The sequence below is a fragment of the Phyllostomus hastatus genome, unplaced genomic scaffold, assembly GCF_019186645.2.
Source record: "Phyllostomus hastatus isolate PE091 unplaced genomic scaffold, TTU_PhHast_1.1 phas_contig_312, whole genome shotgun sequence".
Lineage (NCBI taxonomy): Eukaryota > Metazoa > Chordata > Mammalia > Chiroptera > Phyllostomidae > Phyllostomus > Phyllostomus hastatus.
In genome coordinates, this window is record NW_025333849.1 from 1,009,816 (window position 1) to 1,035,536 (window position 25,721).

The 25,721-nt window shown below is 34.6% G+C and overlaps 1 protein-coding gene across 4 annotated transcripts in view; it reads right to left on the reverse strand.

Moving 5' to 3' along the window:
• ERCC6L2 (ERCC excision repair 6 like 2) overlaps positions 1-25,721 on the reverse strand; it is a 149,668-nt gene that overhangs the window by 70,690 nt on the left and 53,257 nt on the right. For 3 of the 4 annotated variants that reach the window (XM_045839780.1, XM_045839778.1, XM_045839776.1), the window contains exons 5-11: positions 21,475-21,636; positions 20,869-21,076; positions 16,502-16,642; positions 15,132-15,245; positions 14,729-14,848; positions 5,788-5,859; positions 5,098-5,243 (exon numbers count right to left, since the gene is read on the reverse strand). In XM_045839780.1, coding sequence (XP_045695736.1) covers positions 5,098-5,243; positions 5,788-5,859; positions 14,729-14,848; positions 15,132-15,245; positions 16,502-16,642; positions 20,869-21,076; positions 21,475-21,636 — 963 coding nt within the window. The remainder of the gene's footprint in view (positions 1-5,097; positions 5,244-5,787; positions 5,860-14,728; positions 14,849-15,131; positions 15,246-16,501; positions 16,643-20,868; positions 21,077-21,474; positions 21,637-25,721) is intronic. The other variant, XM_045839779.1, reaches the window with a different exon arrangement.

Below are 25,721 nucleotides of genomic sequence, written 5' to 3' on the forward strand. Positions count from 1 at the left end.
GTTCATAGCAGCACAATTTACAATAGCCAAGTACTGGAAGTAACATAAGTGCCCATCAGTAAATGAGTGGATCAAAAAACTAGTACATTTATATGATGGAATACTACGCAGCAGAAAGAAAGAAAGAGCTCCTACCCTTCATGACAGCATGGATGGATCTGGAGGCCATTATGCTAAGTGAAATAAGCCAAGCAGTGAAAGACAAATACCATATGATCTCACTACTATAAGTGGAACCTAACCAACAAAAGAAAAAAGTACGCAAAATATAACCAGAGACATTGAAATTAAAAACAAACTGACAGCAATTAGAGGGGAGGTGGGAGGGTATGGTGGGGGGAAAAGAGAGAAGAGTTGTCAGGAACATGTATAAAGGACACCTGGACAAAGACAAAGTGGGTAGGATTGAGGGTGGGAGTTGGGGATGGCTGGGATGGGTGGGAGTGATGGGGGAAGAAATCCAGACAACAGTACTTGAACAACATTAAAAAAAAAAACAAATTAATTTTGTATGAAGGAAAAAAAGTCCAATCTTCAAAAGAAATACTGTGTCGGATATGGATATCTATTTTGAAACCACACCTTATCATTTTCTTTTCATATGAGAATTTTTTCCTGAACCAATTTTGTAAAAGAACCTGGTTCTGCCTGGCTACTTTAACCATCATGTCCATGACCAAAATGAAGGCATTCGTAATATTCCTCTCTTCTTTATCTCTTTAATTTGGACAAGTGAGTTTGTCCCTGAGACATGTAAGAGGAGCCAATGCATATATAACCAGATGCTTAAAGCTTTTCTTTCTTTTTTCAGTTATGTTGAAAAAAATACTAGTCAGACAAAGGTCCAAAAACATCTCAACTTGAATGAGAAAAGGCAATCAACAGATGACAATTAATCAGATGTTGGAATTATCTGATAAGAATTTTAATGCAGTTGTAATAAAAATGCTTTGATAAGAAGTTACAAATATGCTTGAAACAAACTAAAAATAGAAAGTCTCAGCATATAAAGAAAATAGAAAGAGGGGATATTAAAAAAAAACAAATGAAATTTTAGAACTGAAAAATAACTGAATTACAGAACTTGCCGAAATGAACTTGATAGTACAATGGAAATGAGAGAGAACAGAATGCATAAACATAAGAACAGGTCAATATTATTTACTCAATCTAAAGAACAAAGAAAATATGCTGAAAAAAATTAACATAGTCTTAGAGACCTGAGGGACATTAACAGAAGAGCTAATCTCTCTGTTATTAGAAGGAGAAAAAAGAGAGGCTGAAAAAGTATTTGAACACACATGGCTAAAAACTTCCCAAATTTGGGAACAGCCATAAACCTGTACATTCAAGAAGTTGTATGAACTCCAAAGCAGATAAATCCAAAGAAACCCATGCCAAGATGCATCATAATTAAACCCCTGAAAACAAAACACAAATAAAAAACTCTTAAAAGCAGTAAGAGAGTAACAACACATTACTTCTACAGAAAACGAATTCAAATGGCAGCAGATTTCTCATCAGAAATCATGGAGGCCAGAAGGAAGGAGTATAACATTTTTCTAGTGCTGAAAGAACTGTCAATCCAGAATTCTCTATCTAGCAAAAATATCCTTCAGGAATGAGGGGAAAATCATGACATCCTTTAATTAAGAAAAACTAAGAGAATTTGTCACTGACAGACTTAAAGGGGAAAAAAACCTCACAAAAACTAAAAACTATCCAATAGCAAATCCAGTCAAATTTAGCTCAGAAAATATTTTTCTCTAGTCCCTTCTCCATTCCTATTTCCCCTGCCCTATTTCAAGCCCTTACTATATAGCACCTGTTAGTCCTGATATTATTTCATTGATTTCTTAACTGTATTCCCTTACCTCAGACCTTAAATTCATTCTCATCCTACATAAAATTATTTTAACCACAGAGTATAAAAAAACAAGCATGGCAGTCTTCTGTTTTAAATCCCTTTATCCTTATCCATCAGAGACAAACTCTTATATACTCAGACTTTATCTCATGGAACTACCAATATATTTAAAGTTGCCTTCATATACTACTTACAATTTTCTTGGCTCTCTTCTTTGCCTGGCTAACTTCTACTTGTCCTTCAGCATTGCTAATGACCATACTATTTTGAAACCACCCTTTTAACATATCTTAACTATTCCCTCCATCCTCATATTTTTTTTAGTTACAAATTTTAAAAGAGTGGGATCTGAACCTTTTACATCTTTTCTTCTCCAGGACCTGTCACAGAACACTCAATATGGTTTTTGTTAAATTAACTAATAATTCCTCATATTTAGTCATATACCCATAGAACTTTAGTATCCTAAACTCTAACCACTTAAATTCCCTGGCCATTTTTGTACCTAAGCTGTTATCTCTGTCTAAAATGCCCTTTATGTAAACCTGCTTTTCCTTCTAATGAAATTTTATTTATAAGGGGTCAGTTTAAATATAACTATCCTTTTATGGTCTTTTTTGATATGCCTATTCTTTAAATGATCATGAAAATTTACACATAACTCTAATAGGCATTTATTGCTCTTTGTGCTCCTAGGAGAGGCAAAAAAAAAAAAGTATGTTATTTTTCTTATCTTACATCAAGTAAGTGTCAATGAAGAAAAAAAGAGTGAACAAAGGTATGTGGGACTGGTTAGATAACATAACAAAATAAAGAATCAGAGGCAGGTTTTGACAATAGGTCTATATACAATCCTAATGACTTATTTGAAGAGTGGTTTAGAATCTCTTTGGGGACATAAAAAATTGCCCTCATATATAGGGAACCATTCCATATGGCTTGGGAATGCAGCCCAGCTCCCACTCGGAAAAGCCAGTGGGAAACAAGGTCTGGCACACAGGAGCCACGTTCACGGATAGGTTCTCCCATGGGGAATCAGGCCTGCATTGTACCTAGGCTATGAGGAGGCTTGTTTTTGCTAAAACTCCCTCACCCTGAATTGAGGCAGCAAATGTTTACTGCATATCTTTAAAGTAACTTCCTGAAATCTATGCTAAACCTTCCAAGGAGGAATGTAACCAGTTCAACCACTTTTCCCTTTGCATTTACAAATATCCTTCTTCTGTGATATAATTAGCAACATCCTCTCCTTTGTTTTCTGTAAAAGGTAACCACCTAAAGCGAACCTGTGCATAGTAAATGAGGACCATCCTTGATGTAATGTGCCCAGAAAACAATAAAAGCCTATCTAGGCAAGGGTCGCGGCACTCTCTCACTCAGAGTGGCCATGCCGTCCCTTTTTCTCCACAGGACTTCTGCAGTCTGTGTGAATTTGTTTGCCACAGCCACAAAACACAGACCCTGCTGGCCAGGAACTGCACCACTCTTATATCTGAGGCAGTTAAGATATAGTTTTCTGGAATAAGGTTAAGAGAAATACTAAGTTATTTTTCTCAACAGCCTTTCAAACTATGATTCATGGGATTGGAATAATTAGGGGCACCTAAATATTCCCTGACAAATCCAAAGTATACTGACTTAAAGTTGTGTGCAAAAGAAAACGTATTATATCTTTTGAAAAATAACTTTAACTGGAACCTAATGAACAAAACAGACAAGCAAGCAAAACATAACCAAAGACACTGAAATTGAGAACAGTGACCAGAAGGGAGAGGGGAGGGGATAATGGGGGAAAAGGATGAAGGGTTTACAGGAGCAATTATACAGGACACATGGACAACAATAAGGAGGGGTGGAAATGGGGGAGTGAGGGGGATGGTTAGGGTGGTGGGGAGGAGTGGGGGGGGGAGGCAGAAAACTACTTGAACAACAATTTAAAAATGTGAAAAAAATAAAAAATAAAGTGTACGTTTTCACCAAAATAATAAATAAATAAATAAATAAATAATAAAAGGAAAAACAATTTTAATTCTTTCAAAAATAAAATAAAATAAAAGTTAAAAATCCAGTGGATAGATTAAATAGCAATTTCTAATACAGTTAAAGAGATAATTATGAGCTTAGCAGAATTCATCAAATTAGACTGGGGGAGAGATAATTGCTTATGATAAGTTCTATACTATTTGAACTATTGAAGGCATTTATTTGATAAACCTAAGAATACTTATGTTTATTTTATAAAAAACTAACTGAAGGTAATATCCTATGCCATTTAATGCTCTGTATGTAAAGACTCAAGTGAGAAATTACAACTTGAATTAATTCATAGGAAATTGGGAATCCAGAGTTTCTCTCCTTTTGTCTTACTGCAGAATTCAAGAATAATTTTATTGCTCAATAATAAGTATTGATAGCTCACTCATCATACATATCATTTTCTTCCTCATTAAATAATTTTTGACTTATTTCTACTTTTTGCATCATGCGACAGATAATTTGATTTTTAAAATCCCTCGAAATTCTTTTTAAAAGACAGTGGCAGTAGATATATAAAATACTACATTAGCTGTCAATAGTTATGGATTTGTTACCTCCCAAAACATTAATTTTACTTAGGTTTTTATATTGACTGACTGGTAACTTTTCATCTAAAGTGTGTATATTCTTTAAAAGGTTTTAATTAGAGACTTGTAAACAAGTGTTAGAACTGATTTAACTTTAATCAAACCTATAAATGTGGAGCTGCTCTGACTGAGATTAAGTAGAGACAAAGCAGGGAAATGCCTGGCCCCCATGCCCTGTGACCTCTCCAGGGCTCCGTGATCACAGTTTGCAAACCAATGCTACCAATGATTCTCTGATATTTGATTAATAACTCAATTATTTAATTCAGTCTTTTCAGTCTTGTTGTGACCACAGACATGAGTCAGAACATTCTACAGAAAATTCCTTAAAAAAACTATTTTTTTGGATTACTATCTTTGTAAACATGGACATATAAAGGGAAATAATGTTCAGTGATGACAAGGGAATTGAGAGAAAAGATTAAGTAAACCTCAAGAAACTGTTTCTTCAATCATAATTAATAGCACGTTTGCTGTTTTTCCTTAAGTTGAGTAAAACAAAGCAATAAAACTATCACCATTGAAAATTCACTAATAGTTTTAAAATTACCCTAAATCTTAAAAGCAGTTAGATAAAAATCTAGCTATCAAATTTTATTTTCTTACATTGTGGAGACAAGGCAAATGTTAACATCTTGTGTACTGTTGAACTCTTTCACAATCTTGATTCTTTCCTCTGATTTTGTACTTCCATCAAGTCGTCGGTAATCAAGCCCACATGCCATGCAGTATTGCTGCAGCACATCAAGCAACTAGAGGAAAGGTACAGAGATGGGCAAAGGTGAATTCATGGTTTAACAAGCTTTAAACCATTACAGAGATAAAATTTACTAAGCATTAATTATTGCTGCTCACAATTTCTTTCTTATAATTACAAGAGCAACAGATATTTTTCTGACTTTTGACTCATATATTTGATTATCCTAAAATTGACCTTAACGTTCAATAACTATTCTTTGGAAAAAAATCAATCTTTAATTTTTACAACTAAAACCAAAGAATAAGAAAAGTATTGGACAAATGATTTATGTAAATATATTTCATTTATTTACACTATTTCCTATATTTTAAAATGTCTTAAATATTTTAAAGAACTTAATTATCAATAAAAAAACATCAACAGAAAATTAAAGACCTATTTTTGAATTTGCTATTTGACAGTAACCCTGAGATCTAAAAGTCTCTTAGCTACCTCACTACCATTCCTACGGAGTGTAAAAGACAGAACTTATGGCTGGATGCCATTATGTATTTGAGGCTTTCTCCTTATTAAGGCCGGGCTGATCAAGAACTCACCTTGGTAGAGAAGGAAAAAAGAAGAATTTTATCTCTGTTTTTCCTGCAATGACTTAAAAGCTGCTGAAGGACCTGGAAATGAAGCACAGGACATCACTGAACCAGTTCCAACTAAGCGTACAGTTTGTACATATAAATATCACTTGAGAATTTCTTAAGAAGTATTTTTATTGAACATAACCTCAGTCAGCTTTCCTAATTCCCTTTATTGTTGGCAATTTAGAGAAATAAAGTATTAGATATTACATAAAATGTTATTCATCATATTGTGAACAATGAGGTGAAACCCCTAAAGAATTTTATTTCATTTTATCTTGTTTTAATAAAAAGAAATAATTTCAGATTATGAGACACATATAAATAGATTAATATAATTTCCAAAATATACTTTTTAAAATCTACAATATGTTCAGAAACTGAATTAGAGAGTAGCATTCCTTTAGGAAGTATTTAAAAATTCTCTTGATATTTATTTCCTTAAAATTATCAGTCAGAAATAAACCTCTTCTCATTTTCTCCTCTTGGTTTCTCTATTTTACAGTAAGCCCTGATTTCCACATTTGATTTTGACCTCAAAATACCAATAACCTGCCTCTACACACAGTGCTTTTTAGGGAAGAAACAGATAATCCAAAGCCTGTGTATAGTAGTAATACTATTGTTTTAAAAACAGGCATTTGTTTTTACTGTATTGTTGGATGCGGTTTGCCAATATTTTGTTGAGAATTGTAGCGTATATGTTCATCAGCGATATTGGCCTGTAGTTTTCTTTCTTTCTTGTGTCTTTAACTGGTTTTGGGATTAGGATGATGCTGCCTTCAAAAAGAGTTTTGGAGTCTTCCCTCTTCTTGGGCTTTTTGTAATAGTCTGAGAAGGACAGGAGTTAGCTTTTCCTTAAAAGTTTTGTAAAATTCTCCTGTGTAACCATCCAGTCCAGGATTTTTGTGTGCCAGGAGATTTCTGATTCTTGCTTTGATTTCATTAGCTGTTACTGGTCTGTTCAGGCTTTCTGTTTCTTCTTTATTCAGTTTTGGAGGATTATATTTTTCTAGAAATTTGTCCATTTCACCCAGGCTTTCAAATTTCTTGGCATATAATTGTTTCTAATAATTTCTTAAAATCGTTTGTATTTCTGTGGTATCAGTTGTAATCTCTCCTTTTTCATTTCTGATTTTATTTATTTTGGTTCTCTATTTTTCTTCTTGATGAATCTGCTTAAAGGCTTGTCGATTTTGTTTACCTTTACAAAGAACCAGTTCCTAGAGTTATTGATCCTTTGAATTATTCTTTCAGTCTCTATATATTTCATTCTGCCTTGATCTTGGTTATTTCCTTCCTTCTGCTTGCTCTAGGCTTTGCTTGTTGTTGTTCCTTCAATTCTTATAGATGTAGGATTTCTTTTTTAGGTAGGCCTATATCACTATGACCTTCCCACTCAAGACTGTCTTCACTGTGTCCCATAGGTTTTGGAATTTTGTGTGTTCATTTCATTTGTTTCCAGAAATTTTTTATTTCTTCCTTGATTTCATTATTAACCAACTCATTGTTCAATAGCATGCTACTCAATCTCCATGAATTTGAGTGTCTTTGAGTGTTTTTCCTTGAGGTTGGTTTCTCGTTTTAAGCCCTTGTGGTCCAAGAAAATGCTTGCCATGATTTCAGTTTTCTTGAATTTGTTGAGGCTTGTTTTGTGTCCTATCAGGTGGTCTACCTTTGCAAATGTTCCATGTGCATTGGAAAAGAATGTGAATTTTGCTTCTTTGGGATGAAAGGTTCTATATATAGCAGTTGAGTCCATTTGATGTAGGGTATTGTTCAATGCCACAATATCTTTGTTGATACTTTGTTTAAAACATCATACACCATGATCAAGTGGGATTCATGTCAGGAATGCAAGGGTGGTACAATATTTGCAAATCAATAAATATAATACATCACATAAACAAAAGGAAAGACAAAAATCACATGATCATATCAATAGATGTGGAAAAAGCATTTGATAAGGTACAGCACCCATTTATGATAAAAACACTCAGCAAAGAGGGAGTAGAGGGAGCATACCTCAACATATTAAAGGCCATATCTGAGAAATCTACAGCCAACATCATACTCAATGTAGAAAAACTAAAAGCTTTCCTGCCAAGATCAGGAATAAGACAAGGGTGCCTGTTCAACATAGTATTGGAAGTCCTTATTCAACATAGTATTGGATGTCCTAGCCACAGTGATCAGTCCTAGCCACAAGAAAAACAAATAAAAGGCACCCAAATTGGAAAGGAGGAAGCAAAATTGTCACAGTTCACAGATGACATGATAGTGTACACAGAAAACCCTATAGGCTCCACCAAAACTACTTGATCTAATAGGCGAATTTGGCAAACTAGCAGTATACAAAGTCAATATTCAGAAATTGAATGCATTTTTGTACACCAGCAATGAAATAACAGAATAGAAATCAGGAAAAAAATCCCATTTGATATAGCAACAAGAAAAATAAAGTACCTAGGAATACACCTAACCAAAGAGGTAAAAAACCTGTACTCAGAAAACTACACGACAATGAAGAAAAAAATTAAGGAAGGCACAAACAAATGGAAGCATATATCATGTTCAGGGATGGGAAGAATTAACATATAAATGGCTACACTACCCTGAGCAATTTATAGATTCAATGCAATCCCTATTAAAATATTAATGACATATTTTACAGATATAGAACAAACATTTAAAAAATTTATATGGAACCACAAATGACCCCAAATAGTCAAAGCAATTTTGAGAAAGAAGAACAAAGTAGGAGGGATCACAATACCTCCTACTTTGACATCAAACTATATTACAAGGCCACTGTAATCAAAATAGTCTGGTACTGGCATAAGAACAGATAGATCAATGGAACAAAACAGAGAGCCTGGAGATAAACTCAAGTCTCTATGGTCAATTAATATTCAACAAAGGGAGCAGAAGCATAAAATGGAGTAAAAGTAGCCCCTTGAACAAATGGTACTGGGAGATCCTGACAGCTATATGCAAAAAAATAAAATTTGAGCACCAACTTACACCATACACAAAATAAACTCTAGATGAATAAAAGACTTAAATATGAGTCACAATACCATAACAGTCCTAGAGGAGAAAATAGGCAGGGAAATCTCGTATATTCCATGTGGCAATATTTTTACTGATATGTCCTCTAGAGCAAAGGACATAACAGAAAGAATGAACAAATGGGACTTCATCAAAATAAAAAGCTTCTTCCTGGCTAAAGAAAACAGCATTAAAATGAAAAGAGAACCAACCATATGGGAAATATATTTGCTAATGATACCTCAAACAAGGGTTTGATCTCCAAAATATATAAAGAACTCACACGACTCCACTCTAAGAAGACAAGCAACCCAATTAAAAAATGGGCAAAGGACCCGAACAGACACTTCTCCAAAGAGGACATACAGAGAGCCCAGAGACATATGAAAGGATGCTCAGCATCACTAGCCATTAGAGAGATGCAAATTAAAACCACAATGGGATACCACTTCACACTGTTGAGAATGGCCATTATAAACAAATTAACAAACAACAAGTGTTGGAGAGGTTGTGGAAAAAAAGGAACCATAGTGTACTGTTGGTGGGAATGCAGATTGCTACAGCCACTATGGAAAACAGTATGGAATTTCCTTAAAAAACTAAAAAAGGAACTCCCTTTTGACCCAGCAATTCCACTGCTGGGATTATACTCTAAGAATCCTGAAACACCACTTCAAAAGAACCTATGCACCCCAATGTTCATAGCAGCTCAATTTACAATAGCCAAATGCTAGAAGCAACCTAAGTGCCCATCAGTAAATGAGTGGATCAAAAAAATTGTGGTACATTTAGACAATGGAATGCTATGCAGCAGAAAGAAAAAGAGCTCCTAATCCTTCATGACAGTATGGATGGATCTGCAGAGCCTTATGCTAAGTGAAATAAGCCAGGTAGTGAAAGACAAATTCCATATGATCTCACCTATAAGTAGAACCTAAACAACAAAAGAAACAAGCAAGCAAAATATAACCAGAGACATTGAAACAAACAACAAACAGACAGTGACCAGAGGGGAAGGTGGGGATAACAGGGTAAAGAAGGGGAAGGGTCATCAAGGAACATGTATAAAGGGCCCGTGGACAAAGCCAAAGGGGGTAGGATTGCGGGTGAGAGGTGGTGATAGGTGGGGATAGGTGGATTTGGGGGAGTGGTGGAGGGAAAATGGAGACAACTGTACTTGAACAGCAATAAAAAAACTCTCTTAAAAAAAGAAGTATAAAAAAAAGAAGAGTGCACAGAAATCTACTCTGATTATTTGGGATAATATACCTACTGCATTTTCAGGTATTCTTGAATATCTTACAAGTAAAAAGGAAATCAAGTGCTTTTGGATTGGAGGTATTTATTAGGCTTGTTAAAAAAAACCCTCAGACTCATTAATGAAATAAATAACTGTAAACTAACATCCTGTATTAGAAATTTGAAAAATGACACTGTAGTCACTATAAGTTGGTATCTTAACAATACAGGCCCAATATTTTATCACTCACTTATCCTTCACATACCCAGAAAATTCCCCTAAAAAGGAATCTTAAATTTGGGTTGCTCACAGCTGAGGACTCTTGGATCTAACTTGATTCAGATTAGTGAGGCACAGAGACTAAAATGACATTTGTATGATTCCAGCAACATTAAACTGTGTGTCCTACTCTTTTTTTCCACCCCCCATAGTAAGTGACTTAGTGGCATTCATTTCCCAAGGGAAAGAAAAATGAGTATTCTCATTAGGGAAATAAGTGCAACTTGTGACCATCCCTTTGAATAGTAGTTGAGGTCAACAAAGATCTTGATACTTAAGAGAAAGAGCTGGAGTTCATGAGTGTAACTTTGAGGCTATAAAGGGTACAGTGGACATTATGTGCACAAATAAATTGTACCCACAGGCTAACCTATAATAAGAGAAATAGAACTAGGATCTTTTATCGCCCAAATTAAAGAAGTACATACAACTTGGAGTTCTTAACCACTTAGGCAATAATTCCACAATAAACCTGTAGGTTTTCAATCACCAAATCACCACATGATGTTGCTAATCAAATGATGAAACACAGGCTGAAAAATTTAATCCTTGCTTATTATTATCAGTCTCTGATTTGTTGGTGCTTTCTCAAAAAACAAGTAAATTACATGCTTCCTTCACATATAAAGACACTTAGCCTCAAGCAACAATTCATGTTTGCTTTTACCCTTCTAAAAATTTTAATAAAATGTAAATGCAATAATTATCTTAATCAGACACTATTTTACTAAATATATAACTAATTAACAGTATGTTTTAAATCATATATTTAATGGATATATAAGAATATAAAATGCAGTTATAAAATTTCATTTAATTTCAAGAATGCTAACTTTTTTGTTAATAGTCAAAATGAATAAAATTCAAATAAATAGCAATAGAAATATAGTTTTCAAAGGAGACCATGGTATTTGGAAATATTCTATTAGCTTAAATTATGGGATAATTAGCTCTGGGTGGGTGGTTCAGTTGGTTGGAGCATCATCCATACACCAAAGGTTGTGGGTTTGATTCTCAGTCAGGGCACATTCCTAGGTTGTGGGTTCAATCCCCGATTGGGGCACATACAGGAGGCAGCCCATTGGCGTTTCTCTCTTGTATCAGTTTCTCTCTCTCTCTCTTTCACCCCACTTTCTCTCTCTTTAAGTCAATAAACATATCCTCTTGGGTGAAGATTAAAAAAAAGTTATGAGTGCTCAGTTTACATTAATGGGGCTTTTTATATTTTTAACTTAAAGTAATTAAATAAAAGTCAATAAAATAGATGACAAAAATAGATTTACTATTGTTAGGAAATATAATTAGATTTGAAATATATGTTATAAAAATAAATCATAGAATATTCTCACTACTACAAACCTATTTATTTAAAAAAATACATAACTTTCAACAAAGTGAGTATCAAGAAAACATACCTCAACATAATAAAGCTCATATATGACAATACCACAGCTAAAATGCTTAATGGTGAAAATTGAAAGCTTGTCCTCTAAGATCAGGAACAAGAAATGATAAAAATGCCTACTCTTGCCATTTTTATTCAACATAGCACTGTAAGTCTTAGCCAGATCAATTAGGCAAGTAAATAAATAAAATAAAAGGCAACCAAAAACCAAATCAGGAAAAATAAGTAAAACTGCCTCTATTTGTAGATACATGTTACATATAGAAAAAACCTGAAGACTACAGCAAAAAAAAAAAAAATAAACCCAAAACCATTTGAACTAATATACAAATTCAGTATACAGGGTGGGACAAAATTGGGTTACAGTTGTTCGTATGAAAAATAATACAATAATTGGTGAATAATAATACAAGAATAAACTCCGTGTTTTGCATACGTACAACTGTAAACCTATTTTCGCCCTGCCCTGTAGTTGCAGAATACAAAATCAATATAGGAAAATCAGATGCATTTCTATACATTAATTACAACTATCAGAAAGAGAAATTAAGAAAACAATCTTATTTACAACTACATAAAAAATAAAATATCTAGGAACAAATATAACCAAGGAGATGAAAGACCTATATACTAAAAACTGTTAAGACACTGATGCAAGAAACTGAAGAAGACACAAATAAATGTAAAGATATTCTGTGATCATGGATTAAGTTAATATTGCTAAAACATTTATACTACCTAAAGCTATCTATAGATTCAGTGCAATCCTTATGAAAACTCCAGTGGCATTTTTCACAGAAATAGAACAAACACTCCTAAAATTTGAATGGAACCACAAAAGACCCTGAATAGCCACAGCAATCTGAGAAAATGGATCAAAGCTGAAGGCATCACACTTTCCAATTTAAAACTATATGACAAAGCAATAATAATCAAAACAGTACAGTACTGGCATAAAAATGGACACAAAGATCAAGAGAATGGCATAGGAAGCCCAGCAATAAAACCACACATATAGAGTCAATTAATTTGAACAAAGGAGGCAAGAATTTACAATGAGAAAAGGACAGACTCTTCATTAGATGGTGTTAGAAAAACTAGACAGCCACATGCAAAAGCATGAAACTGATCTCAAAAAGATATCAGCACCCCCATGTTCACTGCAGCATTATTTACAATAGTCAAGACATAGAAAAAACGTAAGTGTCTGTTAATGGATGAATGGATAGCAATATTATTCAGCCATAAAAAAGAAGGAAATCTGCCCTGACTAGTGTGGCTCACTTGACTGGGCATCATCCCACAAAGTGAAAGGTCACCATTTCAATTCCTGGCCAGGGCACATGCCTGGGCTATGGGTTTGGTCCCCAGTCAAGCACATGTGAGAGGCGACAGGTTGATGTTTCTCTCTCACGTTTCTCTACTGTTTTTTCTCCCTCCCTTCCCTTAAAAAAAAAAAAAAAGGAAATCCTGCTATTTGCTACAACATGAATAGACATTGAGGGAATTAAGTGAAATAAATCAAAGGCGAATACTATATGATCTCACTGATACATGGAATTTTTAAAATAAAAGAAAATAAAACATCAAACTCATCCTGTACAGAGAATAGATTAGTGCTTGCCAGAGGCAAGGGGTAGAGAACAGGTGAAATGGGTGATGGTAGTCAACAAGTATAAGCTCCCATAAGACAAGTAAAAATCCTAGGGATGTATTGTACAGCATGGTGGCTATAGTTAGCAAGACCATATTGTATATTTAAAAGGGAGTAGATCTTAAAAGTTTTCCTCACAAGAAAAAAACATTGTAACTATGTGAGGTGATGGATATTAATTAGACTTACTGTGGTAATTATTTCAAAATATTTGCATGTATCAAATCATTATGTTGTATACCTAAAGTAATACAATATTATATGCCAATTGTATCTCTGTTAAAAAAAAACACTCACAAGGTTTTAGGGTAATCTCCCTAGTTTACATTTTATACCATTGATTTAGAGGTCCAGGCAAACTAAACTATGCTGAGCTTATATAGATTAACTGCTAAAAATATTTCCAGAATTTCAAAGAAAAAAACCCCTACTTTGAATTACTTCCTTTTTTGCCAAAAGAAATAACTTGCTTCTTGTTAATTAAAACATTAAGTTGGAAATTGCTCTGTAAATATCTTTGATTCCATAAATATTGTTGGTAAACAATCTTTAACAACTGAACAGTTGTTCGGTTAAACAACTGAATTCTGCTACAAGGAGGCTAGAACTGTCAGTATTTCATGCAGCTGTGACAGGCAATGCCCAGGGGTAGGGGGTCATGATTGGAGAACCTAGCATTACTTTTCAGAACCCTCCCTCAATTCATCACCAAGTGCACCAACAGGTTGGTGTCCCAGTATAAAGCAAAGGCTCTCTTGCATAAATGAGATATAACAATCTTGTGATCTAGGTTGGCAAGTAAAAACAAGAGGCACAAAGTTCAGTCTAGACATAGAGGCCTTGAAAACACTTAGAGATCTAATAGAGAACTTAGAGAACTCTTCAAGGAGTTTCTTCCTCTGGATTCTGAGCTCCTACCTATCCTTATCCTCTTGGCATTCACATTTGTATATCTGGCAGATTATCTCCTTAAAAATTGGAAGACAAATTATTACACATGGGGCAAACAGCATACTTTTTTAGGAGGATATGAATCCAATACTATAGGAACATTTGAAATATATCTGGTATAACTGCTTCTAATTGAGAACCCACCAGATGCAGGTTCATAGTGAGCTAGTGAGTACAGATACAACTAGACCATTTGTCTTTGGCTACCGCCTCTTCTCAATGATTGAGCCTCTGTTAATAATTAGCTGGTGTTCCTGTCATACCATTTGATAAATATTTTGTATATCACTCTTATATGTATGCAAACTGAAAGAAGAACACTTGCCTTCATTTTTCCACTATATTTTGGATCAGAAAGTGTTTCAAAGGCTGCATCTTTGCTTTTCTGCACAAAATCTGGGAATCTGGAAAATACCTGATCATATATCCTTTTGATGAGTGTTTCCTTTAAAGGAAGAGGAAGATGAAAAGAAATATTAACTTAATATGTTTAAACCTATATAAATTGAATGCAAAATTATAAACAAAAGTTGTTTGAACAAGTTTAGATTTTCTCACTTTGATTAAAAACTTAAGTGCATATACTTCTCTGACATGTACATTAAAAAATGAACAAGTCAGAATTACATAGAAAAAAACTTAAAGATATTTGGCTAGGTAATTTCATATCAAGTATAAATATTTATACCAGATAGCATCACAAAGACATTTTAAAAGAGAACCCAAACCTGCTGTTTGGAGGTGCTAGCAGCCTGCAGTAGTGAGACGTGGTTAGCTACCTTCTGAAGGACTGAGAGGTAACTGAAGTACAGGGTTTTCACTGTTTCACCATGTGAATTAGTCTATAAGCAGAGAAATACAGAAAATAAAAACAAGCAAAGGACTAACATGACTATGTAACTACTTACATCACAAAATACATCACTTGCAATAATATTTTTAATTGGGTTACTACTGGCACAATACATTCTGAGAAAATGATGGTCAACTTTTTATACCAAATGTCCATGAATCACATCATACTTTTGGTGAACCGTAATGTAGTGATGTTTTTAACCAAAGAGGGGAGGATGTCCTCATTCCAAAAGTATTCACCCTCCTGATACAATCACAGAAATGGAGCATAAGAGATTCATGGTAACAAAACTATGTAGTAAGGGGGCAGTGTTGTATGGACCCCTTTCCTCTCTCCTCTCACTTATATATTCCAAGGGTTCCTATGAATCTGGGCTATCACAAAAAAACTGAAGTTGTTAAAAACAGCAAAATAAATGAGAGTGAGAATAAATATCAATCTAGATAAATATTTATATAGGGTCCCTCTGTGTGCAAAGTTATGTGACAGGTAACTTGATAATAAAATAGAGGTGAAAAAGGGAAATACAGATAGAAAGTAAAACATACTTGATTCTGAATGAAAATAAAATGCTTTCTAAATTGTACAGTTTTTATTAAAATAATACTATATCTCATATCAGAATAATATTTTAAACTTGTGATGAAAGAGTCAATTTATTATTTAGTGGATAGTGAGACTTCCTGAAAGTGATGAAATTTCAAGATAAAAGTAGGATACTTCCCAGTAAAAGCTGAAAAGGAAGATATCAAATTGAAGCTACTTTCAAAAACTAGTTTGCTTGATTTTTTTTTTTTTATCCTTACCAAAGGACATTTTTTTTCATTGCTTTTAGAGAGCAAGGAGGGGCAACAGGAAGGGAGAGAGAGAGACATCAATGTGAGAGAGAAGCGTTGATTGGCTGCTTCTCACACATGCCCAGATGGGTTGTGGATCGAACACAGGTACCTGCCCCAACCAGGAATGGAATCCTCAATCCCTCAGCTACTGGGTGATGCTCCAACTAACTGAGCCATGCTGGCCAGGGTCAAAAAAGTCATTTTTGAAAATATATTTGAATCTTGTATTTTGCCATGATTACTATTTGATATTATAATATATTTTTTAAAACTATCTCTTTTCATTAACTTACGGCTTCTAAAGTAAAGAACTCTCTGTGGAAAACTTATTTTATCTGCTACTTACAATAGAATACTATATAATCAAAATAAGATAGTAAAGATATCAAACTAAAATGCTTGCCTTATAACAACAATTTCTCCTTTTTCGGCCACTACCGCAGGTACAAGGCTCAGAAGACTGAAGTATCAAAGTCACATCTTCTGTTTCTAATACTGTTTGATAGACAGCTTTCTGAAAATCTGTTAGAGAACAATACACCATCTGCCAAGAAAAACACAAGGTAATTATTAGTATTTTTTCTATAGTGATAATAATCATAATGCACATCCAATTTCATAGCTTGCAATAGTAAAAATTGCTCATAAACTAAATTATTCTTCTAGATACATGATTATAACAATTTCTCAGAAATCTCCTATATTTTTTGCTAATACCCTAGCCAAAACTATACAAATTATAACTTTATTTTTAAATATATCTCAAAGAGTTTGTTTTTTAATTAAAAGGAATCAAAATATGAAGGAAACAACTTATGAGATTTCCTTTTACAGGTGGGGTAAAAGTATGTTTACAGTTGTGAGTACGCAAAATACACAGTTTATTCTTGTGTTATTATTTATTATCATATTAGTTTCCATTCAAAAAAATTGTAAACCTACTTTTGCCTCATCCTATATATTTCTTAAAATGTGGGTGTTTTCAGGGTTCCACATTATTAGTCTACCATGCAAATAAATTATTAAAATTTAGGTCAAATCAGAAACTAGATAAGAAACAATGGAAAATTTTAGAACAATGGTAATAATTATAGTTACAGAATTACTTGAAAAACTTAGAAAAATATTAAAAGCTTCAAATTACTGCAAACAAGCTCAAGTATTTGTATTTAGTATCTTTCTATAAATTTCTAAGATTAGTAATGATAAGAGCCAAGTAAATATCCATAAAAGCAATTACAAGTTGCTATTTTGTACCCAATTTCAAAAAGAGAAAAAAGATGATAAAATAATGCCATAAGTTTCTGGGGATAAAATTTACATTGTACTTCCAGGAGTACTGGAAATTGGTAAAATTCTTCTAGTTATAGCTATATGTAACTAGGGTCATAAACCTAAATATACTCATAATAGGGCTTTGAGCAATGTGAATAATAGGGAAAAGCCATTTATTTATAAAGTTATATGTGTATATCACTACAATAAAATATTACTGTCAAAAATGACAAAAATGTGCATCTGAGCAAATATAGGGATAGCTACATAAAACAATGCTAGATTAAAAATAAACTACCATATTTTTTGGACTATAAGATGCACCCCCCCCACCAAATGTAGTTTTACATTTACATTGGTGAAATATTATATTATTTATGTTAAATATTTTACCACATTTTTTTGTTTCAAAATTATTTTCCTGTTTTCCTCTAAAGCCTAGGTGCATCTTATGGTCCAAAAAATACAGTGTATATATAATATATTAGCTATATCTTGACTGTATTGAATACAAAAGTAGATATAAAAATTAAAAAGAGGATATAGAAGATGGGGGTTGATGATTAAGGCATGGAGGGAATTTTGAGTTACTATTTTTCCAAGCTTTATTGAGATATAATTGACATATAACATTGTGTAAGTTTAAGATGTATAATGTGATAATTTTATACATACACATATTATAAAATTATTACCACAAGGTTAGTTAACACATACATTACTTCACATAATGACATTTTAATTTTTTTGTGGTTAGAACATTTAAAATTTGTTCACTTAGCAACTCTGAAATATACACTATAGTACTGTTAACCATAGTCTATGTTATGCAATTATGTTATACATTAGATCCCCAGAAATTATTCATCCTTTAATTGAAGGCTGTACCCTTTGACTAATATCTATCCATTTCCCCTGACCCTTAGCCCCTGGCAACCACCATTCTTCTCTGTTTCTATGAGTGTGGCTTTTTAAAATAAATATTCTACATATAGGTGAGATTGTACAGTATTTTCTTTCTGTGTCTGACTTATTTTATTTAGCACAATGACTTCAAGGTCTAGCCATGTTTTCACAAATTATAGATTTCCTTCTTTTTTTATAGCTGAATAATATTCCATTATATATCTATATCTATATATCACAAATTCTTTATTCATTCATCTGTCAACAGACAATGTTGTTTCCATGTCTTTACTACTGTGAATAACAGCAATAACCATGGGACTTCATGCATCTTTATAACAGTAAGTTCATCTCCTTTGGATGTGTATCCAAGAGTGGGTCTGCTGGAGCACATGGTAGTTCTAGTTTTAATTTTGGGGGAACTCCCATACGATTTTCCATAGTAGCTCTACTAATTTACATTCCCACAAACAGTGTACCAGGCGTCACTTTCCTTTACATGATCACCAACACTTATTATGCTTGTCTTTTTTATATTGCCATTCTAACAGGCATGAGGTAATGTTGAACTGTGGTTTTGGTTTGCATTTCCCTGATAATTAGTGATGTTGAGCATCTTTTCACATACCTGTTGGCCATTACCTATGGGCCACTGGTATGTATTCTCTGGAGAAAAAATGTCTATTCAGATCGGATTAGTGTTTAATTAGATTATTGTTGTTACTGAGTTGTATAAATCCCTTATATATTTTGCATATTAACCTCTTACCAGATAGATGGTTTGCAAATATTTTCTCCCATTCTGTAGGTTGTCTCTTCATTCTGTTGATTGTTTCTTTTGTGGCACAGAGGTTTTTATTTTGATATAGTCTCATTTGTTTATTATCACTTGGGCTTTTGGTGTCATATCCAAAATATCACCTCCAAGACCAGTGTCAAGGAGTGCTTTCCCTATGTTTTCTTCTAGTTTTATGGTTTCAGGTGTTATATTTAAGTATTTTATCCATTTTGAGTTAATTTTTTGTGAGTGGTATAAAACAGGAGTCCAACAGCATTCTATCACATGTGAATACCCATTTATTTAAAAAACTATCTTCATTGAGTATTATTGGCTCCCTTGTCAAATATTAGTTGACTGTACATGCATGGGTTTATTTCTGGGCTCTCTATTTTATTTCTTTGGTCTATGTTTCTATTTTTATGCCAGTACCATACTGTTCTGATTATTATAGCTTCATAATATAGTTCAAAATTATTTTTTAACAATATTAATTCTTTTAATCCACAAACATGCGATATCTTTCCATTTATCTGTAATTTCTTCATTTTCTTTCATCGTCTTATAGTTTTTCATGTACAGGTCTTTTACTTCCCTGGTTAAATTTATTCCTAAGTATTATTTTATTATTCAGTTGGTATTATTAAAACATGTAGTAACATTTACTGAACACTTTTTTCATGTCACACATTTTAGAGCAACAACATGAGGCAGGCACTGTTATCATCTTTCCTGTGTAAATGATAAAGAAACCAAGGTTTGAGAGACTTAGCAAATTGTTCAAGGTTATAAAACTCATAAGCAGGGGAGTGAGGATTCAAACCTATGGCATTTGATTTCAGAGCCCAATCTCTAAACTTTTTTGTGCAACTTTCTTTTCATATTTTTATGGTTTAGTGTTCTTACTAGACAGACAACTAAATAATATACATTAAATTTCACAAAACAATTTTAAAAAGTGGAGGGTCATGAAGTTTTCCAATTAAATAATATTTGCTTTAAATCAAAAAGTCAAATGTTATATCAGTTTCCCAACTTGAAGATCAGTATCATATTTTTCTTGCAAATCTATCTTTTAAAGTAATGATCAACAGGATATCCTAAGACTAGAGGGTTCTGATAGGATTGCCCTTATTTCGGACAACATTCGTTAGATTTAGTTTACAGTAATTTATAGAATCTTTAGTCTATTGTCTGAGCTAGAAGAACCACATAAAAACTATAAAAGAGAACTACTATATTTTAAAAATTCTAAGGTCAACTCTTCAAATCTCCTTAAACAATGAGTAGAATTCAACTGTACTTTTCCTACAAAGTTGTAAAAGCAGGCTAGTTGTGTCACTGCAAATAGCATTCTATAAGAAACAAATCTATAATAACAAAAAGTTTTCAACCACTTTGGTCTTGTAGCTAGAATTAAGGTATGAAAGAATAAACTGAGCTGTAGATAGTAGACAATGTAGGAATCACAAAATATGAACAGAAAACACATTAGGGAGAGAAGTTCTTTCTTCATTGAGGAAGAATTACATAGAAAGTATTTTGTTCTAAAATAAGAAAAATTAGTTTAATGCATACTAATAGTATACCTGTTAGTGGACAGGTCAGTAAAGTTAGTAAGGAAAATGATTGGGCTTAATTGTGGTTTTCTAAAATTCTGCATAAAGCAAGTTTATTCACACCAAGTAAAAGGCAAAAAAAAACTATATTCAAAAAATATCACAGGAGACAGACTTTCTCTTGAAAATATTTTTTTTTTCAGAAAAAAATAAAACACAATCAGAAATAATATATACAAATGCAGTTCTCACCCGGTCTTCCTTCTTAGGTAATTGATTCTTGATGAGAATCTTGGTACGCCTGAGAAACCATCCATCCATCTTTGTCGCAAGCCTTCGCATGGCCTTTCGGCCAGTAGCTAGTTCTCTTTTTGTTGCTGTGTGTCTCTGACCATGTTCTACTGGATCAGAAAACTGTTTCTTGAAGTGGATCCTGCTACCTAAAAGTCCTGGTACAGCCCTTTATCAAGGCATTAAAAAAATGTTAGGGCTTTATTAAATTATCTAAAAGAAAAACATTGGCTTCTTTTTGCTTCTAAAAAACAGACTAAGTCACTTGTTTGTTAATGACAGAAATAGCAAAAGGCAAGTAAACATAACATTCTTTCTTTATGACATTTTTGGTAAATAACTATAAGATGATAATAAAATTGGTAAATTAGTTCAGATATTTAATTCAGGGAATAAGAGTAAAGATAGGTTTTCATAGGACTCTATTTTGTATACTATGTTTGGGATCAAGTACTTCTGTAAACAGACAAACAATTGTATTTTTTCCCCCAGAAACTAATAGTTAGCAAACAAGGTAACATTAAGTTAGAGATGTATTAAATAAAAAAAGAAAGTGTTAGCACTCACCAGTCCATAACACACCACAGTTCTTTCATATTGTTCTGAAGAATGGTTCCAGTGAGGCCAATACGAATGTTACATTTTAAAGCTTTCATAACTTCTGTTACTCTAGCCTTTGGATTCTTGATTCTATGAGCTTCATCCACAATGACAGCTGACCATTCTAAACTATTAAGAGATAACGAAAAAAAAGGGGAAAGGTTGAGAAGATGTCCTTTTTCCAGCCTATATAATTTTAGAAAGCAGCTCTAACAAAATTTTGGAGGTTTTTTCCTCTCTACTCTCTGATGATAGCATTCTGACCAAGCATTCTCACCTAGTTAGTTAAATGGTTATAGTTTGGACAATCCATGAAAATAAAATGTATATGGAGACAAAAGGATATAGACAATCTATGTAATTATGGTGAAATTAAGACAAAAACTCATTTAAACATTACTAAAATGACAAAAAATTTAAATATGAGAAGTAAATATTACATATAAGAAGCAATACTTGCAATGTTAAATCTGAATGTAAATGTCAATATAAACTTATGATTTTAAAAGCTATATTATGTAGCTTTATCTGCTAAAAAAGGTTTAGGATTGATTGTTATCACAGTAGCAACAAGCACCCATAGCTGTCAATCAACTAAAAGGGAACCAGCGCCCCATGGAGAAATGGTTGATATCAACTGTGCAGCACAGATGTTCAAAGATAAATGGGGGCATGTCCAAAGGACTCAGGTTCCAGGCTAATTGGAGATTTTGAGCATCATTAAGAATGATGCTGGAGAGGGAAGATGGCGGTCAGGTAGGAGGCAGTGGATTCCACTTCCCCTACACAGGAGAAAAACCTAGCCAATCTATGGAGGAACAAAGCAAACAGCCAACAGTACCTCAGCATATATGAAGATAGGAGACCAAAAATTATAGCAGACTTTGAAAAACCAGATGGCAAGGAGTGTGCTTCAGGACAATAAGGTCCCTGGAACCCGGGCAGCTGCAGCCCCAGGCCTGGCGCCCACTGGATCTGCCACAGGGGTTTTGGGAGACAGCCGAGTCTATGGCTCCCTCCCCAACCAAACAAGGTTTGAGCAGCACTAGGAGAGACCTGGTTGCTTGAAGTCGCAGGGAGGGGAATACGGACTAAGTGGCAAACACAGGGACTGTGAGTACCCACAGAGTCTGTGGACGTCGGCTCAGGAGAGTTGAGAGGTGGGCCGTGAGGGGCCCTGAAACGAATAGTCCCCCGTCTGGTTGGAAAATTGGGCAGTGTGAGAGGCCAGGATTCTGTGCAGAGTGGCAGGCTTGAGAGGGAGCAATTTCTCAAAAAGTAAAAGTGAAAAAAGAGACCCTGTTTGGGGAATTCTCCTGCAGCAGCCACTCTGGCCTCCTCACCCCCCCAGCTGGGCAGTGCTCCCGAGGTGGTGCGAAATGCCCTGCACATACCCATACCCCTGGGAGAGTCCACTCTGAGGATGGCCCCGAGCCCACACGCGTAACCCTGGGGAAAGTGTGCTCTGCGGAAGGCCTGGATCACACACCCAAAACCCGGGGGAGAGACACCTGGCTAGCCCTGGGGAGAGTGCATGGCTAGACGGGGAAAGAGTGTGCACCCAAGGCTGACTGAGTGTGGATCAGGAAGGGAGAAAGATGAAACCAGTTGCCCCTCAGCCTGCTGCAGCCAGCAAGACCAGCAAAATGGTTTGGCCAGTTTGAGACCAGCAAGAGGTTTTTTTTAGTAATTCTTTCTTTTCTTTCTTTTTTTTTTTTAAATAAGTGTGTGGGGTTTTTTTTTTTTAAGATTTTATTTATTTATTTTTAGAGAGGGAAGGGAGGGAGATAGAGAGAGAGAAAGGAACATCAATGTGCAGTTGCTGGGGGTCATGGCCTGCAACCCAGGCATGTGCTCTGACTGGGAATCGAACTTGTGACACTTTGGTTCGCAGCCCGAGCTCAATCCACTGAGCTATGCCAGCCAGGGCATAATTCTTTATTTTCTTATTATTACTTTTTTATCTTTCAACTCCTTTTTTCTCTTTCGTTTTTTCTTGATTTATTCCTTCTTCACTTCCTTCCAATTTTATCTCTTCTTCCTTCCTTCTTCTTTTTACTTTTTAAATTCCCACAAATGAGACAAAAAAAAATGTGAAACTGTGAAAAGACCAGAGGTGGACCCTAAGAGGGGCCATCCCAACAGTTAAGACAGTGTGACAAATTTCACTTTGCTATTACAGAGGACCCACAAGTTACTTCATATTTGTATTACTATGTTTTCATTATTCTTACATCTTTTATTTTAATAGTATTTTTGTATTCCTCTTCTGCCTGTTTAGTCTACTTTGCTTGACTGGTTAAATTGTATCATTTGACATGTTTCCTCTGTTCTCTCTTTTATAGTGTATTGTTAATTTACTGTCCTTCACTACACTTGTGTTCCATTAGCACACTACTCGAAGTCCTATACTCCCTATTCTTGTTATCCAAATCACATAGATTCTATCATATGATTGTTGCTCCATTATTATTGTAAATAACAGCTATTCCATACAATTATAAATACTACACAACACCCCTCCCCGATATTAGCCAACTCCACGGTTTCCTGATCTCTATTACTATGGTGGATAACTCTATTCTCTCACACACTACACCTATTTACTATCCTTTACTCTCACCTTACCTCAGAATCTGACCTCCCACAACCTCACTGCTTTCTAGATCTAACTAACAATCCTTTCCTCCCCAGCAAGAGTCTTATCTTCTTTCCATCCTTTCCAAAAAATAGCTAGTTGGGTGGGATATCACGGTTAACACTATACATAGCCAAAGAATCTCCTATCTCTTCTTTAACAGCTGCTACTGTAAATATCATAAAATACTCTCTTGCTGTCTTCAACCATTTTGCCTTCCCCCTCCAAATGATCACAAAAAAAGAGTACGGTGAAGCTGTGAACACCAGGATACTCGCTGGAAGAGGAAACCCAACAACAAAGGAACCAATAAGAGATAACAACAGAAGAAGGTGAAGGAGAGAGTGGAAACCACACTAACCTCAATCCAGGACCTATCTGAAAATACAACTAAATAGTGCAGAAATTACCCAGAACAAACAACTGAATAAGAGGAAGAAAGAATCCTCAAAAACTTGTACGCACGGAAGAACCAGCTTCAACACCACCTGCCCACATTAGCACAACAAAAACAAGAGGAGATGGAAAGAGTCACCCTCAGTTAACAAGCCAGTGAGAAGGACTCACCAAAGAAAGACCCAACAACAATCAAAATGCAAAGACAAACACAGCTAACTTAAAGGACAGCCCAGGACCAGTGAGATTAGGAGATCAAGGAGACAGCACCACTGAATCTCACAGATATTCTACCATAGAAATTCACATCATAAACCCAGGGAGTCAGAACAGTTAAACTTAAGAAGCTGAGGCTAACAATAAGAGTCTCACAAACAATGGGAAGACAAAGAAACAATCCCCAAATGAAAGGAAAGGAGGAAGCCTCAGAAAGAATGCTAAAGAAATAGAAGCAACTCAACTATCAGATATTGAGTTCAAAGCAATGGTTAATGAGGAAGCTCAATGAGCTCACTGAGAAACTACAGGGAAACTACAGTTAACTCACTGCAAACTATATCAACATGAAAAAGGAAATAGAAACCATCAACAAGGGCCAAGAGGAAATGAAGAATACAACTTCTGAATGAAAGAACACAGTACAAGGAATCAAAAGCAGACTCGATGAAGCAGAAGATTGGATCAGTGAGCTGGAGGACAAAGTAGAAAAAAACACCCAGAAAGAGCAAGAAAAAGAAAAGAGGCTCAGAAAGAATGAAGAGAGATTAAGAGAAATGCAGGACCATATGAAACATAGTAATATCCATATAATAGGGATACCAGAAGGAGAAGAAGAAGAGCAAGGGACAGAAAACCTGTTTGAAAGAGTAATGATGGAAAACTTCCCTAATTTGATGACAGAAAAAGTCACACAAATCCAGGAAATACAGAGAGTCCCAATCAAGAGGAACCCAAAGAGGACCACTTTAAGACACATCATAATTAAAATGGCAAAATTCCAAGACAGAGAATCTTAAAGGCAGCAAGGGAGAAACAGGAAGTAACATACAAGGGCGCCCTGATAAGGCCAGCAGCTGACTTCTCAATGGAAACGCTCCAAGCCAGAAGAGAATGGCACAAAATATTCCAAGTAATGAGAACCAGAGGCCTACGACCCAGTAAGACTCTCAATCGAGATAGA